General features: G+C 48.1%; 1 protein-coding gene, 1 long non-coding RNA gene and 2 pseudogenes across 2 annotated transcripts; 1 reads left to right on the top strand and 3 right to left on the bottom strand.

Moving 5' to 3' along the window:
* Positions 1 to 5,764: 5,764 nt before the first annotated feature.
* LOC129054967 (leucine-rich repeat-containing protein 37A-like) lies at positions 5,765 to 6,852 on the bottom strand (annotated as a pseudogene).
* A 688-nt stretch (positions 6,853 to 7,540) lies between these two features.
* On the bottom strand, positions 7,541 to 9,151 carry LOC129054917 (leucine-rich repeat-containing protein 37A3-like). Its single transcript, XM_054546259.2, has 2 exons — positions 8,803 to 9,151; positions 7,541 to 8,313 (listed from the first exon to the last, which is right to left on the bottom strand). Exons 1-2 carry the CDS (start codon positions 9,149 to 9,151, stop codon positions 7,583 to 7,585), a joined length of 1,080 nt encoding a protein of 359 aa, XP_054402234.2. The 3' UTR covers positions 7,541 to 7,582.
* Positions 8,313 to 10,762, bottom strand: LOC100462315 (leucine-rich repeat-containing protein 37A3-like; annotated as a pseudogene).
* Positions 10,763 to 10,915: 153 nt separating this feature from the next.
* Positions 10,916 to 11,307, top strand: LOC103892861 (uncharacterized). The gene is made up of 2 exons (XR_657037.1): positions 10,916 to 10,978; positions 11,081 to 11,307. It is a non-coding gene; the product is annotated as an uncharacterized LOC103892861 (long non-coding RNA).
* The last annotated feature ends 2,362 nt before the right edge of the window (positions 11,308 to 13,669 follow it).

Genomic DNA, 13,669 nt, shown 5'->3' with positions numbered 1-13,669 from the left:
TTGGATAGATAGAACTATTGGCCTCAATTCCTCAGCCCTCTTTGTACCTACTGCTTGCCATGGTTTCGTTGTGGGTGGAGGATACTTTCTTGCCTCGGCTTCAGACTTGCCCGTGTGGCTTGCTTTGGCCATGGAATGAAGCAGAAATGAAAGCCTGCCAGTTCCCAGCCCACACCTGAAGATGCCTTAGGCGGTTCTGCGGGCCCCGTGCGCTTCTACCTTCATCAAGATGCACTTCTCTGGTGCAGCAGCCGCTTCTTCAGCTTCGGACCAGAAGGAACGGAGCCCCCTGGTGGATCCGCAGGCCTGCAGGGAGCCACAGAGCACATCCAGAGTTCACTGAGGGGATGACTGCGTGTCACCCGTTGCCCAGCTAGCATGACACCTCTCCAGGCCTCTCCACCACGTTACTCCACCATAGACTCCCTGCCTGCTTCTTCTGCAAAGACTTGGACACCCAAACGCCTACCAAAAAGTGGGTAGGGTGCCAGGACACCTCCAAGTATAAGTGGGGCTCCCCACCACACCTAGATGTGGAGGTGTGCTGCAGAGTGGTGGCTGCTTGTGACACTCATTTCACCCCTTTCTGTGCAGGTGCCGGAAGCCCAGGAACCACAAGTCTCCCTTGCCAGCAGGGTGCTGCCAAAAAAATGCAGTCATGTGAAATTTGGAATATGGAAAGGAGGTAGAAGTCATCCTTTCCTCCCCGCTAGCGGCAGACATGCAGGCTCTGGTGGTCAGCTGGATTCCATATTCCCCCATCAGTCACCAGCCTGGGGACCGTGGAGCTGGAAGGATCTCAGCAGCGGTTTCCCAAGTTTGCAGAGGCCTGAGGCCTGAGGCCTGAGGTCCTCCCAGGGGACCTCACACTCCTCCCGCTCAGCAGCCAGACGACTTTCTGGTTTGAGTCTTCTCTGTTGGGGCTTCGCTGCCCCTGGGATACGAATTAAAATGCCAACGTTGTTGATTCTTGAAAGGAGCAATTCAACTTTTCACCCCCTCCTCATTTTAGATGGGAACCATGAAGGCTCTGTCGTTTACTCCACATCCTTGTGAAAGATGTCATCCTTGTTGGAAGACTCCTTGCTGTGAGGTTTCTGTGCCATGTTTTTCACACGTGTAGCACTGGGAGTTCTGTACATATCCCTAAGCCAGAGTGGCTGTCTTAACTAGAAAAAGCTATCCTGGAAGATAGGGAAATATGCATTTTGCATGTCTTCTGCTTTCTCTGGCCACAGCAATGAATCCTCCAATGTACCTGAGTTTCAGTTCGCCATGAGCATCTCCTACATGGCAGAAATCTGAAAATGCCTCCGGGGAAACACATGGACAAGACAGTGAGTGATGCTGCCGTTCCCACACCTCTCACAATGTACTTCTCTGGTCTTATTAGGACTAAATGAGTACCTCAGTCCGTAATAACAGTGATTAGAACCACTGCAGACCACATACCTGGGGTCTTGAAAATAATTCCAAGCATGAGGGACTTTCAGAAGCTCCCCATGTCTGTCCGGAAGGGCCCCACAATGTCTCGGGGAGACTTTGTATGTGGCTCAGCATGGAGCATGAGCAGGATTTTCAGCCCCACTCACCCCCTTGGCCAAGTGGTCTTGTGCAGTGAACACCCATGCTGGGCAGAAGCATTTTACATCAGTCCTCTTTGGAGTTAGTCTCCTTGGCATCATTTGATGGGGGGTGGGAGATGAAGCGGTTCTTGGCTAACTTCTTGGCCCCTGCACCATGTGAGGCTGTTCCAGCTCCCCTGGGGCTGGACTCCTGAGCTTTTTTTTCTTTGGCAGTGTTCACAAATGCCCGGGCACCCTGTGATCTGCCCGCCTCGGCCTCTCAAAGTGCTGGGATTACAGGCATGAGCCACCGCACCGGGCCAAGGTATAGCCTTTCTACATTGCAGAGTCATTCAGTTTCCAAAATTATGGAGCTTGTATTGTTAGAACCAGTGAAGCAAGTAAGAAAATTTTTTAAAATAAGCCCTCAATCTGGACCTGTGTAGGTAAATGAAGGAGAAGCACTTTAAAGTCAGGGAAAAAATATGTACATACTTAACATTTAGGATTATCAACCACTGCTGGTTTTCCATAGATCATTTCATTCCTGATTTCATCTGTAAGAGATATGACTATTGCTACCATTCAGAGGGGGACTTTCATTGTTAACTGCCTGGTCCTCCTTGCTTGGCGCCCTGCAAATCAATGTGCTCCTTTCTCCCACTGCAAAACCTCGGTATGGTTTGGCTTTACTGTGCTGGGCCAGTGGACCCCAGTTAAGTCCGCTAATAAGCTATTGCTATGTCCTTGGGATGGGTTTCAGATTCAAGATAGACTGACCCTACCACACTGCTAACTCGGCTGGTCAGTATTTGTCAATAACATAGAGGCTTCATTCAAAGTTGTAATTATTGGAACCCAGGGTGATTTCAGGATTTTATGGGGCCTGAACCTTACCTATTAATAATAAAAACATGGAAAAGTATGAATACAAAGATTCCCAAAGGCCTCCCAGGACTGTGCAAGTGAGAAGCCCTGACGCTGAGGCTCTATTCATCATCATTCCACCACAGCTGGGGCCCTTTCGTTTTTGTTTTTTTTTTACAAACTTTTGTAATGCAATAAAATATACTGTTTCAACTTACAAACACCCGAGAACAGTGTCATATCGGTCACAAAATTACTGGCAGCTTCCCTTGGCAACTTGCCTTTCGAAAGAAATGCAGTGGGCATATATCTCACCATAGCAAATGTTTCCTGAAGCAAATTAGTTCTGTTTACTAGAAAGATTTGACCCAAAACAAAGGAGCCCAGCCCCCAACATACATTTGGTGTGTTGAGACCATTGTGCCAATAGGGTCACTTGTTTCATGACTTTTCTTGCCCATGCCAACGGTCAGAACTAGGAAAAGCAGGGCAGGTCATATATAAACTATGTAAGTTTCTTGGCCTCTTCGTACTTTAGTTTCCCCATTTGAAAAAACGAATGGATTTAAGACATACTTTTCAGAATTCATAATGGGCTTATACCCAGCTAACCAATAATTGTATGAGGTTCTTACACCTTATGTAAATAGTTGTTTACATGTATTCATCTTCTATTTCACTTACAACTTGTGTAAAAACTGCATTCCGTGCCAGGCCTGAAATGTTCCAAAGCTCAGTTCTGTCAGCAAATTGCAACCAAGATTCCTACCAAAAAAGACACAAGCCAAAGAAGAAAAAAATATGTATTCTTTCAGAACATTTATCACTTGCATTGATTCTAATTTATATAGGATGGAACATAACCTCAATACTTTATGCACTAAAGAAATCTCACTGTGGAAGATACTGGCTTATGATTTATACTTTAACATTGCACATGTGGTGCATTAGATACAAAACAGTGAATGCTCAGTAAATGTTTATTTTAAGTGATCTTTATTTCTGTAGGACAGGATTTCACAACTTCAGGGCCATCGATACTTTGGACTATATAATTCTTTGCCATGGGGGTTTGTCCTGTACCTTGTAGGATATTTAGCAGCATTCCTGGCCTCTGCCCACCAGATGCCAGGAGGACACCACAGTTGTGACAACTAAAACTGTCTCCAGACATTGCCAAGTGTCACCTGGGTGCAAAATCACACTGGTTGAGAACCACTGCTCTCTGATGATGATTCACTATGATCTGTGTAGTAATTCTTACACTAATCTTTCCTAGAGACAAAGAGATTTGCTATATAATTTTAGTAACTTTCTACTGGTAAAATTTTAATCATATTTCAAAATGAATAGCAAAGAGGTTTATCATTTTTATTAAAATTTTAAATGTAATCGAGTTATATTTGTAATTTACATAAACTGCAAAAAAATGGTAGTGGTTGAAATGTACGTCTTTCAATAGACTGTATTTTATTGCAGGATAAATCTCTAGGAAAAGTAAAAGGAAAATATTGCCTTGATTAGTTATTGGATGTCAAATTAGTAGGAATAAATAGGAAGAGTTTAGAGTAACATTAAATACACGGTTTTCGTCTAAACTCTAAATCTTTGGACTTGTATTTGAACTTCCCAGAGCCCCTAACCCTGCCAGTACCTCTCCTAGAGTCTCACCTTCATGGTTTTAATAAATAAAATATACAACTATAGATCTTGATAGACTTCGGAATTAATTTTTCCTGAGAGCAGTAGACTTGATTAGATGACCTTTTGTAGTCGCATCAAATCCTAGATTGTGAGCTCGAAGTTTTTATCTTTATATATAGTTTCTAATATTAAAAGGAATAGTCTCATCTTCCTAGTTTAGGTCTGTTTTCCTAAGCCAGTTCAATATCAGAAGAAATAAAAGACATCCTTTCACACCATTTGAAAGGAAGTTACCCCTTTAATACATAACTTTGAACTAATCCAAATCATATTAATATAATTAATTTCTATCATATTAATAATAAATTTTTTTTGGTTTTATATTGCTTTAATATTTCATGAAAGCAATTTCTTCACTTATACAATGATGGGGCAACAAAGCAACATGGAACTGGATTTTTATTTTTCAAATAAAAACAGGTGTAGTCAACACCCATTCTTGACTCCAGTTGACTCTTACTTCCATTGATTCCAGCTCGTCAGCTTGTCCCTCCCTCTTTACCTGGATGGTGTAACGTTGTCTGGCTGATGTCTCCATCTCTAGTCTCTCCCTTCCTAAACCATCCCGCACACAGTCAACAGATAAACTCTCCAGAAGTGGCTTGCAAAGGCCAGCGTCTCCTAGGAAATTACTGAAGATGCAAATCTTTGGTCCCATTCTAGACCAACTGAATCAGTAACTGCGAGGGTAGAGTGTAGAACTGAGTTCTAACGTGCTCTCCCAGTGATTGCGATGCAGCTCTATCTCACAGCACATGTTTTGGGTTGGACACAAAATGAATGCTACATATAGAAAACCAGGGACAAAGATGAATTCTGGACATAACTCAAGGACTGAGTAATCATGTTCACAGCCAACACTCCTGCATATGCTAGGCACTGATGAAGTGTTTCATATATGCACTCACCTAAATTTCACAATCCTATGAAATGGTAACTAGCATAATCCCCAGTTTAAAGATGAAGAAATTGAGTCACAGAGCAGAATAACTTGCTCAGGGTCACCAAGCTAATAAATGACAGCCCTGGGTTCAAACCCAGGCAGCCTGGCTCCAGAATCAACTCTTAACCATTTAGAGCATCATCACTGAGATGGGGAGAGGGACAGGCTGCTGTGAAGAGGGTGAAGCGAAAATGGGAGGAGAGCAGCGGTTAAGCAATGATATGATGGGGCTAAATGAAAATGGATAAGAAAACAAGTAAGAGCAATCACAAGTAAAAGACTGGAGAAGGGGCCTAATAGCAAAGGAGAACGGAGAGAAAGAAGAGATTACAGGCAGAGGTGAAAGCAGAAAGTTAGTTGTCAGTATAGCTTGGGGAGACAAAGAAGGCCCAGGAAGGCCTCCTGGAAAAGGCTGCTATGTGAGGCAGGACACAGAGGTCAGTGGAGGAAAGGTGATTCTTACAAGATGGCGAAGGTGCCATTGTAGGTGTTGGGCTCTGGCACAGGCACTCAGCGGAGCCTCTGCTTTGGGCTGAGATCAATACACGACAACGTCTCATCTCCACAGGTACACAGCTCACATATGTTGGTGCTTGTGGAGGCCTTCTGTTCCTCTGGTGCAGTTAAAGCCTTATTTTGGGCGTAATTTTCAGACAGCACCAATGAATCCTGAGTAGATTCTAGCTCAGTAGGTGGACCTGTGACTTCAGTCAGGTTTCGATGCTGAGTCTGGACCTGGTCTGGACGTGGAGCTATAGTCTTCTCCAGGGCTGTAGAATATCCAATCTCTGTAGTGGGTTCTGGAGTGATGGCAAGCCCCAGGTCTGGAGGCTGAGTTGAGGTCTCCTCCGTGGTTGGAGACAGTTTAACCTCTATAGTAGGTTCTATAGTTATGGTAAGCTCCAGGTCCAGAGGTTGACCTGTGACTTGAGTCAGATTTGAATGCTGAGCCTGACCCTTGTCTGGAGGTGGAAGTGTCACCTCAAGGTGCCCTGGAGGAGGAGCTGTAGTCATCAGGGCTGTAGAAGGTTCAACCTTTGTAATGGATTCTGGAGTGATGGTAAGCCCCAGATCCAAAGGTTGAACTGTGACGCTGGGTGATGTTGGATGCTGAGCTTGATCCTGGCCTGGTGTTGGCATGGATGTCTCATAATACACAGGAGGTTGAGCTACAACCTCCTTACGTAGCTCTGGAGGCCGAGTTGGGGTCTTCTGCATTGTTGGAAAAGGTTCAACCTCCATAGTGGATTCTGGAGTTAAGGTAAGTTCCAGATCCAAAGGTTGAATTGTGACTTGAGTCAGGTTTGAATGGTGAGTCTGAACCTGGTCTGGATGTGTAAGTGTCACCTTAGGGTGCTTGAGAGGAACTAGAGTCTTCTTCAGGGGTGTAGAATGTTCAACCTCTGTCGTGGGTTCTGGAGTGATGGTAAGTCCCAGGTCCAAAGGTTGAGCTGTAACGCTGGGTGACATTGGATGCTGTGCTTTATCCTGACCTGGTGTTGGAACTGTTACCTCTTGATATACTGGAGGTTGGGGTACAACTTCCTTAGGAGGCTGATTTGGGGTCTCCTGCATGGTTGGAGAAAGTTCAAACTCTGTCGTGGATTCTGGAGTGATGGTAAGCCCCAGGCCCAAAGGCTGAACTGTGACACTGGGCAGTATTGAATGCTGAGCTTGATCCTGACCTGGTGTTGGAATTGTCACCTCATAATGAGCTGCAGGTTGAGCTGCAACCTTTGTAGGTGTCTCTGGAAGCTGAGTTGAGTTCTTCATGGTTGGAGAAAAAAAAACATGGTTGTGGAGTTGTGGTAAGTTCCAGGTGCAAAGGTTGAACTGTGACCTGTTAGGTTTATGTGCTGAGCCTGAACCTGGTCAGGAGGTGGAAGCGTCACCTCAGGGTGTTTTGGAGGAGCTGTAGTCTTCCTTGGGGTTGTAGAATACTCAGCCTCCATAGTGGATTTTGGAGTGATGGTAAGTCCCAGGTCGAAAGGTTGAAATGTGACACTGGGTGACACTGGAATCTGGGCTTGGTCCTGGCCTGCTATTGGAACTGTCATCTCATGCACTGGAGGTTGAGCTGCAACCTCCTTAGGTGGCTCTGGATGCTGAGCTGGGACCAGCTGCTGGCTTGAAGGTTCTACCTCCATAGGGGGCTCTGGAGTCTGAACTGTGGCCTCCTGCTGGATTGGAGAAGGTTCTGCCTCCATAGGGGGCTCTGGAGTCTGAGCTGGAACCCCCTGCTGAGTTAAGAGATGGTTCCACTTCCTGGGGGAGCTCTGGAGGTGAAGATGGGGCCATCTGCTGGGTCTGAGAGGGTTCTACGACCACAGGGGCCTCTGAGGACTGAGCAGGGCCTGCCTGCTGGACTGGAGAGGATTCTACCTCTTTAGGTGGCTCTAAAAGCTGAATTGGGGTCTGCTGTAGGACTGGAGATGGTTCGACCTTCTCAGGTGGCTCTGATGGCTGAGCTGGTATCTCCTGCTGTGGTGGAGGACTGACCTCTTCAGTGGACTTCGGAGGATGACCTGAGGCTTGCCTGCTGGGTTGCATGTGGTTCAACCTCCTTAGGGGGCTCTGGTGGCTCAGCTGGGAACTCTTGCTGGATTGGAGAAGATTCTACCTCCTTAGGGGGATCTGGAATCTGAGGTTGGGCCTCTTGCTGGGCCGGAGAAGACTCAGCCTCCTCAGGGGTCTGTGGATGCTCAGCTGCAGCTTCCTGCTGGGTTGGAGAGGGGTTCTCATTATTAATAGGTTCTGGAGATTGAACTGAAGTCTTCTGTTGACCTGCTAAAGGTCCAGCATCTTCCGATGACTCTGGAAGCAGAGGTGGGCCGCCATGCTGGGTGGCAGAAGGTTCTACATCATTCCCTGGCCCTGGGAGCTGAGCTGTAGCCTCCTGGTGGATTGGAGAAGTCCCCACCTCTTCAGTAGGCTCTGTTGCTATAGTGAGCTGCATGTCTGGAGGCCTAATAGTGACACTGGGCAAATCTGAATGCTGAGCTTGATGGTGACCTGGAGGTGAAACTGTGACTTCATGATGTTCTGGAGGCTGAGCTGGGGCCTCCTGCTGGGCTGGAGAAGATTCAGCCTTCCCAGAAGAAATAGAAGGCTGAGCTGGCTGCTCCTGCTCACTGGGGGAACGTTCAGGCTCCACAGGAGGACCTGAAGGCTCAGTCGGGGCCTCCTCCTGGCTCACAGAAGGTTCCACCCCTCTGGAGGCTGAACTGGGGCCTCCTGCTGGGCTTCAGAAGATTCAGTCTCCTTGGTAGGCTCTGAAGTTATGGTAACCTCCGCATCCACCGGTTTAACTGTAACGTTGGACAAGTTAAAAGGAACTTGATCCTCACCTGGATGGTGAATGGTCACCTCATGATTCAGTGGAGTTTGAGCTCCAATCTCCATAGAAGACTCTGGAAGCTGAGTTGGAGCCTCTTGCTGGTCCTCAGAATGTTCAACCTCCCAGGAAACTCAGAAGGCTGAGCTGGCTGCTCCTGCTCACTGGGGGAAGGTGCACACTACACAGGAGGACCTGGAGGCTCAGTTGGGGCCTCCTCCTGGGTTGCAGAAGGTTCCACCTCCTCTGGAGGCTGGGTTGGGATCTCCTGCTGGAATGGAGAAGATTCTGCCTCCTTGGTAGGCTCTGAAGTTATGGTAATCTCCACATCCACAGGTTTCACTGTAATGCTGTAATGCTGGGCAAGTTGTAATGAGCTTGATCCTCACCTGGAGGGTGAACTGTCACCTCATGATTTGGTGGAGTTTGAGCTGCACTCTCTGTAGAGGACTCTGGTGGCTGAGCTGGGGCCTCCTGCGGGGTCTCAGAAGGTTCAACCTCCCCACCCCCAACAGGAAACTGAGAAGGCTGAGCTGGCTGCTCCTGCTCACTGGGGGAAAGTTCAGCCTCCACAGGAGGACCTAGAGGCTCAGCTGGGGTCCCTTGCTGGGTTGCAGAGGGTTTCGTCTCCTCAGGGTGCTCTGGTGTCTGAGCTGGGGCCTCTAATTGGGTTGAGGAAGAGTCCACCTCCTCGGCGCCCTCTGGAGGCTGAGCAGCTGCCTGTTCCTGGCTTGACATAAGTTCCTTACCTGGCTCTGGAGTTACCACAAGCTGCACATCCACAGGTTTGACTGTGACATTGGGCAAGTGTGAGTGCTGAGCTTCACTCCAGCTTTTCAATGGAACATTTACCTCATGATGTATCAATGGCGGAGCTACAATCTCTTCAGAGGCAGGTAGCTGGTGTGCTGGGGCCTCCTGCTCTGTTGAAGAAGAGTGGACCCCCTCAAGGCAGAGCTGGGGCCTCCTGCTGGGTTGAAGAAGGTTCTGCCTCCTCAGGGAGCTGTGGAAGCTGCTGTGGGGCTTCTTCCTGGAGTGAAGAGGACTGGATGTCTTCAAGGGTCTCTGGATTTTGAGTTTCAGACTCTAGATGGAATTGAGAAAGTCCAACTGTCTCAGGGGGCCCTGGAGGCTCATCTGAGTTCATCCGGAGTTCTGGAGGCAGGCTGCTGGGCTACACTGTATCCATACTTGAATCTAAATACTCATCCTGCAAAGTTTGTTTCTGACACTGAGGTTTTGATACAAATAGGTGTGGAGTTCCACACAACAACCTTAGCAAGCTTCCGATGCTTAGCTAGATCTTTGTTCAGGTTCTTGGGCAAAACAGTAAACTTGGTTGCTTTTGAATTCTATCTTATTTATTTTATTTTGTTTTTTAATTTATTTTTTATTTATTTATTTATTTATTTATTTATTTATTTATTTATTTATTTATTTGAGATGGAATCTCGCTTTGTCGCCCAGGCTGGAGTGCCGTGGCACGATCTCGGCTCACTGCAACCTCCACCTCCCGGGTTCAAGCGATTCTCCTGCCTCAGCCTCCCGAGTAACTGCAGGTGCGTGCCACCAAGTCCTGCTAATTTTTTGTATTTTTAGTAGAGACGGGGTTTCACCGTGTTATCCAGAATGGTCTCTATCTCCTGACCTCGTGATCCGCCCGCCTCAGCCTCCCAAAGTGCTGGGATTACAGATGTGAGCCACCGCGCCCGGCCTGAATTCTGACTATCTAGAGGTGGAACAAGTAAAGTATTTAATCTGCCTGATGATCTGCGCCTGATCTAGATCTGCAGTTTCAAACTTACTTTTGAGGCGAGGAGGCCGAGCAAGGGTCTGGTTCTGATCCCAGTCCAGCACTGAGACCACCTCTGGGAGCCTTTCTTGCCAAGTCAGCTTGTCATTCAGATTCTGGTGTGCAGCCGCTAACTGCTCTGGCCCCGGGGCCAGCTCTCCAGCTGAATCTGTGTCCAGGAATGGAACCAAAGTCTCGGTCAAAGTCTCAGTCGATTCCTGAGGCGGAGCTGACATCTGGGAGGAAGCAGAGGACCCCAGGTAATCAAAGTCCCCCGGGTCTGCCGGTGGGGGCGGGGGGCGGGGGTAAGCGCAAAGGGAGATTCGGGTGGGAGACTGGGGGAGCGGGAAAACCAGGGCTCAGTCGGCCCCAGAGGGTCGGAAGTCGGCTGGAGCGGGTTCTGGACCCACCCCAGAGGCTGAGCCTCCTGGACTAGTAGCCACAGTAGTTGCCAACCTGAGGAGGGGCCGTGGGACCCAGAGGCGCAGCTGGGACATGACATGCGCTGGCGCCGCGCACTGAGCGGGAGCCATTCTGGCAGCCCCGAGACGCTTGCGCCCCTGACAACCGCGCGCCCCGCCCCGTTTTTTATGACACCTTTATTTACACCACCTTTATTAGGCTCTGGTCCAGATCTGCTCCGCGTCACCAGGGCGATCTTATCCCACAATCCCACCCAAACCCCACTTCCTGTCCCACCCCACCCCCGAACACCCCTCCCCTCCCCTTAGCGAGGAAGGATTTGGGATCCTGTTAGAAGGGAATTCTAAAACGTCTGTGTTCAAGCAGCCCAGCACCTCTTACTCCTGGGTGGTGGGGGGAGACTAACCCCTTTCCTGTGTCCACAACTGTAGTAATACTCTAACCGTCCTCAGTTCTGCTCTCCAAACTTCAAATAAGGGGTCAGAGACATGGGTCAAGACTTCAGGAAAAGCCCCAGAAATACCCTGCACTCAAAAGCAGTTTCAGAGTTCCACATTTTCCTGAGAATGAAACAAATTATCCTCCAAATTCTGCTGCTTGTTTTGAATTATGTTTACACTGGTTATGTTACCCGTGAGTTTTTATCTCCACATACTTGAATTAAACCACGTAGTTCTTCACATCTGACATCTACAATCTCTTCACTGGGTCTGTACTTCACAGCTTTTTTACCACTTTCTGAAATAAAGTTAGCAAGGATCAATTCAGAATCTTTTTCATTCTAAAACTTCCTGCACAGGCCGGGCACGGTGGCTTATGCCTATAATCCCAGCACTTTGGGTGGCCGAGGCGGGAGGATCACCTGAGTTCGGGAGTTCGAGACTAGCCTGACCAACATGGAGAAACCCCGTCTCTACTAAAAATGCAAAAAATTAGCCGGGCATGGTGGTGTGTGCCTGTAATCCCAGCTACTCAGGAGGCTGAGGTAGGAGAATCGCTTGATCCTGGGAGGCAGAGGTTGCAATGAGCTGAGATCGCACCATTGCACTCCAGCCTGGGCAACAAGAGTGAAACTCCATCTAAAAAAAAAAAGAAATTCCTGCATGTAATGGTAGTACCCCATGAAGAGACATTCTTTTTTTTTTTTTTTTTTTTGAGACAGAGTCTTGCTCTGTCACCCAAGGCTGGAGTGCAGTGGCACGAACTCGGCTCACTGCACCTTCTAATGTGAAGTGTCTACTAGCCCAGTGGTCTCTATTCCATATTTGAACTTACTTTGATTCCCACCTGATGCCTTACCATTTCATCTTTTGGTTTCTAAAAGCAGAAAATAAGAGCATTTTTCTGAAAGTTTCCTCATCTCATCTCACACTTCAGTTTTCTTTCCTTCCTTCTTTCCTTCCTTCCTTCCTTCTTTCCTTCCTTCCTTCCTTCCTTTCCTTCCTTCCTTCTTTTTATAGGGTCTCACTCTGTTACCCAGGCTAGAGTTCAGTGGCACTATCATAGCTCACTGCAGCCTGGAATTCCTGGGCTCAAGTGATCCTCCTGCCTGAGCCTCCAGAGTAGCAGGGACTACAGGTACACACCACTGTGCCTGGCTAATTTTTTTTTTTAAGACATGGTCTCGCTTTGTTGCCCAGGCTGGTCTCAAACTCCTGGCTTCAAGTGATCCTCCTGCCTTGGCCTCCCAAAGTGCTGAGATTACAGGTGTGAGTCACCATGTCCGGGCTCACACCTCAGTTTTTTTGTTTTGTTTTTTGTTTGTTTGTTTTGAGACGGAGTCTCACTCTGTCACCCGGGCTGGAGTGCAGTGGCGCGATCTCGGCTCACTGCAAGTTCTGCCTCCTGGGTTCACACCATTCTCCTGCCTGCCTCAGCTGAGACTACAGGTGCCTGCCACCACGCCCGGCTAATTTTTTGTATTTTTAGTAGAGACGGGGTTTCTTTTTTGTTTGTTTGTTTCTTGCTCTGTCGCCCAGGCTGGAGTGTAGTGGTGCGATCTCGGCTCACTGCAAGCTCCGCCTCCCAGGTTCATGCCATTCTCCTGCCTCAGCCTCCTGAGTAGCTGGGACTACAGGCGCCTGCCACCACGCCCGGCTAGTTTTTTTTTTGTATTTTTAGTAGAGACGGGGTTTCACCGTGTTAGCCAGGATGGTCTCAATCTCCTGACCTTGTGATCCACCCGCCTCAGCCTCCCAAAGTGCTGAGATTACAGGCGTGAGCCACCGTGCCCTGCTGAGACGGGGTTTCACCGTGTTAGCCAGGATGGTCTCGATCTCCTGACCTTGTGATCCACCCGCCTCAGCCTCCCAAAGTGCTGGGATTACAGGCGTGAGCCACCGTGCCCTGCTGAGACGGGGTTTCACAGTGTTAGCTAGGATGGTCTCGATCTCCTGACCTCGTGATCCACCTGCCTCGGCCTCGCAAAGTGCTGGGATTACAGGCGTGAGCCACTACACCCAGCCCTCAGTTTTTAACGTATGTATAAAATATTAACTGTGTTTGGTTCAAAGGACTTTATGATCTTACAATAGGAACTAAGGAATAATGACATAAGAAATACAAAACTGTGGAAACGAAAATGTTCAATCATAACATGATTAAACGGTGGCCGGGAGTGGTGGTTCACACCTGTAATCCTAGCACTTTTCGAGGCCGAGGCAGGCGGATCACCTGAGGTCAGGAGTTCAAGACCAGCCTGGTCAACGTGGTGAAACCTTATCTCTCCTAATAATACAAAAATTTGCCGGCCATGGTGGCATGCGGCTGTAATCCCAGCTACTCGGGAGGCTGAGGCATGAGAATCGCTTGAACCCGGGAGGCGGAGGTCGCAGTGAGTCAAGATCGCACCACTGCACTCCAGCCTGAGTGACAGAGTGCAACTGTATCTCAAAAATAATAATAATAATAATATGATTAAATGCTAAGACATAATAAGGTGGGGGTCAAAGTAAGTTCAAATCTGGAATAGAGACCACTGGGCTAGTAGACACTTCACATTAGAAGCAAGGGCCAAGTATCTACTCCTTAAGAACCAAAAT

The sequence above is a fragment of the Pongo abelii genome, chromosome 19 (genome assembly GCF_028885655.2).
Source record: "Pongo abelii isolate AG06213 chromosome 19, NHGRI_mPonAbe1-v2.0_pri, whole genome shotgun sequence".
NCBI lineage: Eukaryota > Metazoa > Chordata > Mammalia > Primates > Hominidae > Pongo > Pongo abelii.
Note: the sequence above shows the minus strand (reverse complement) of the source record. Positions and strands in the feature narration are given on the sequence as shown.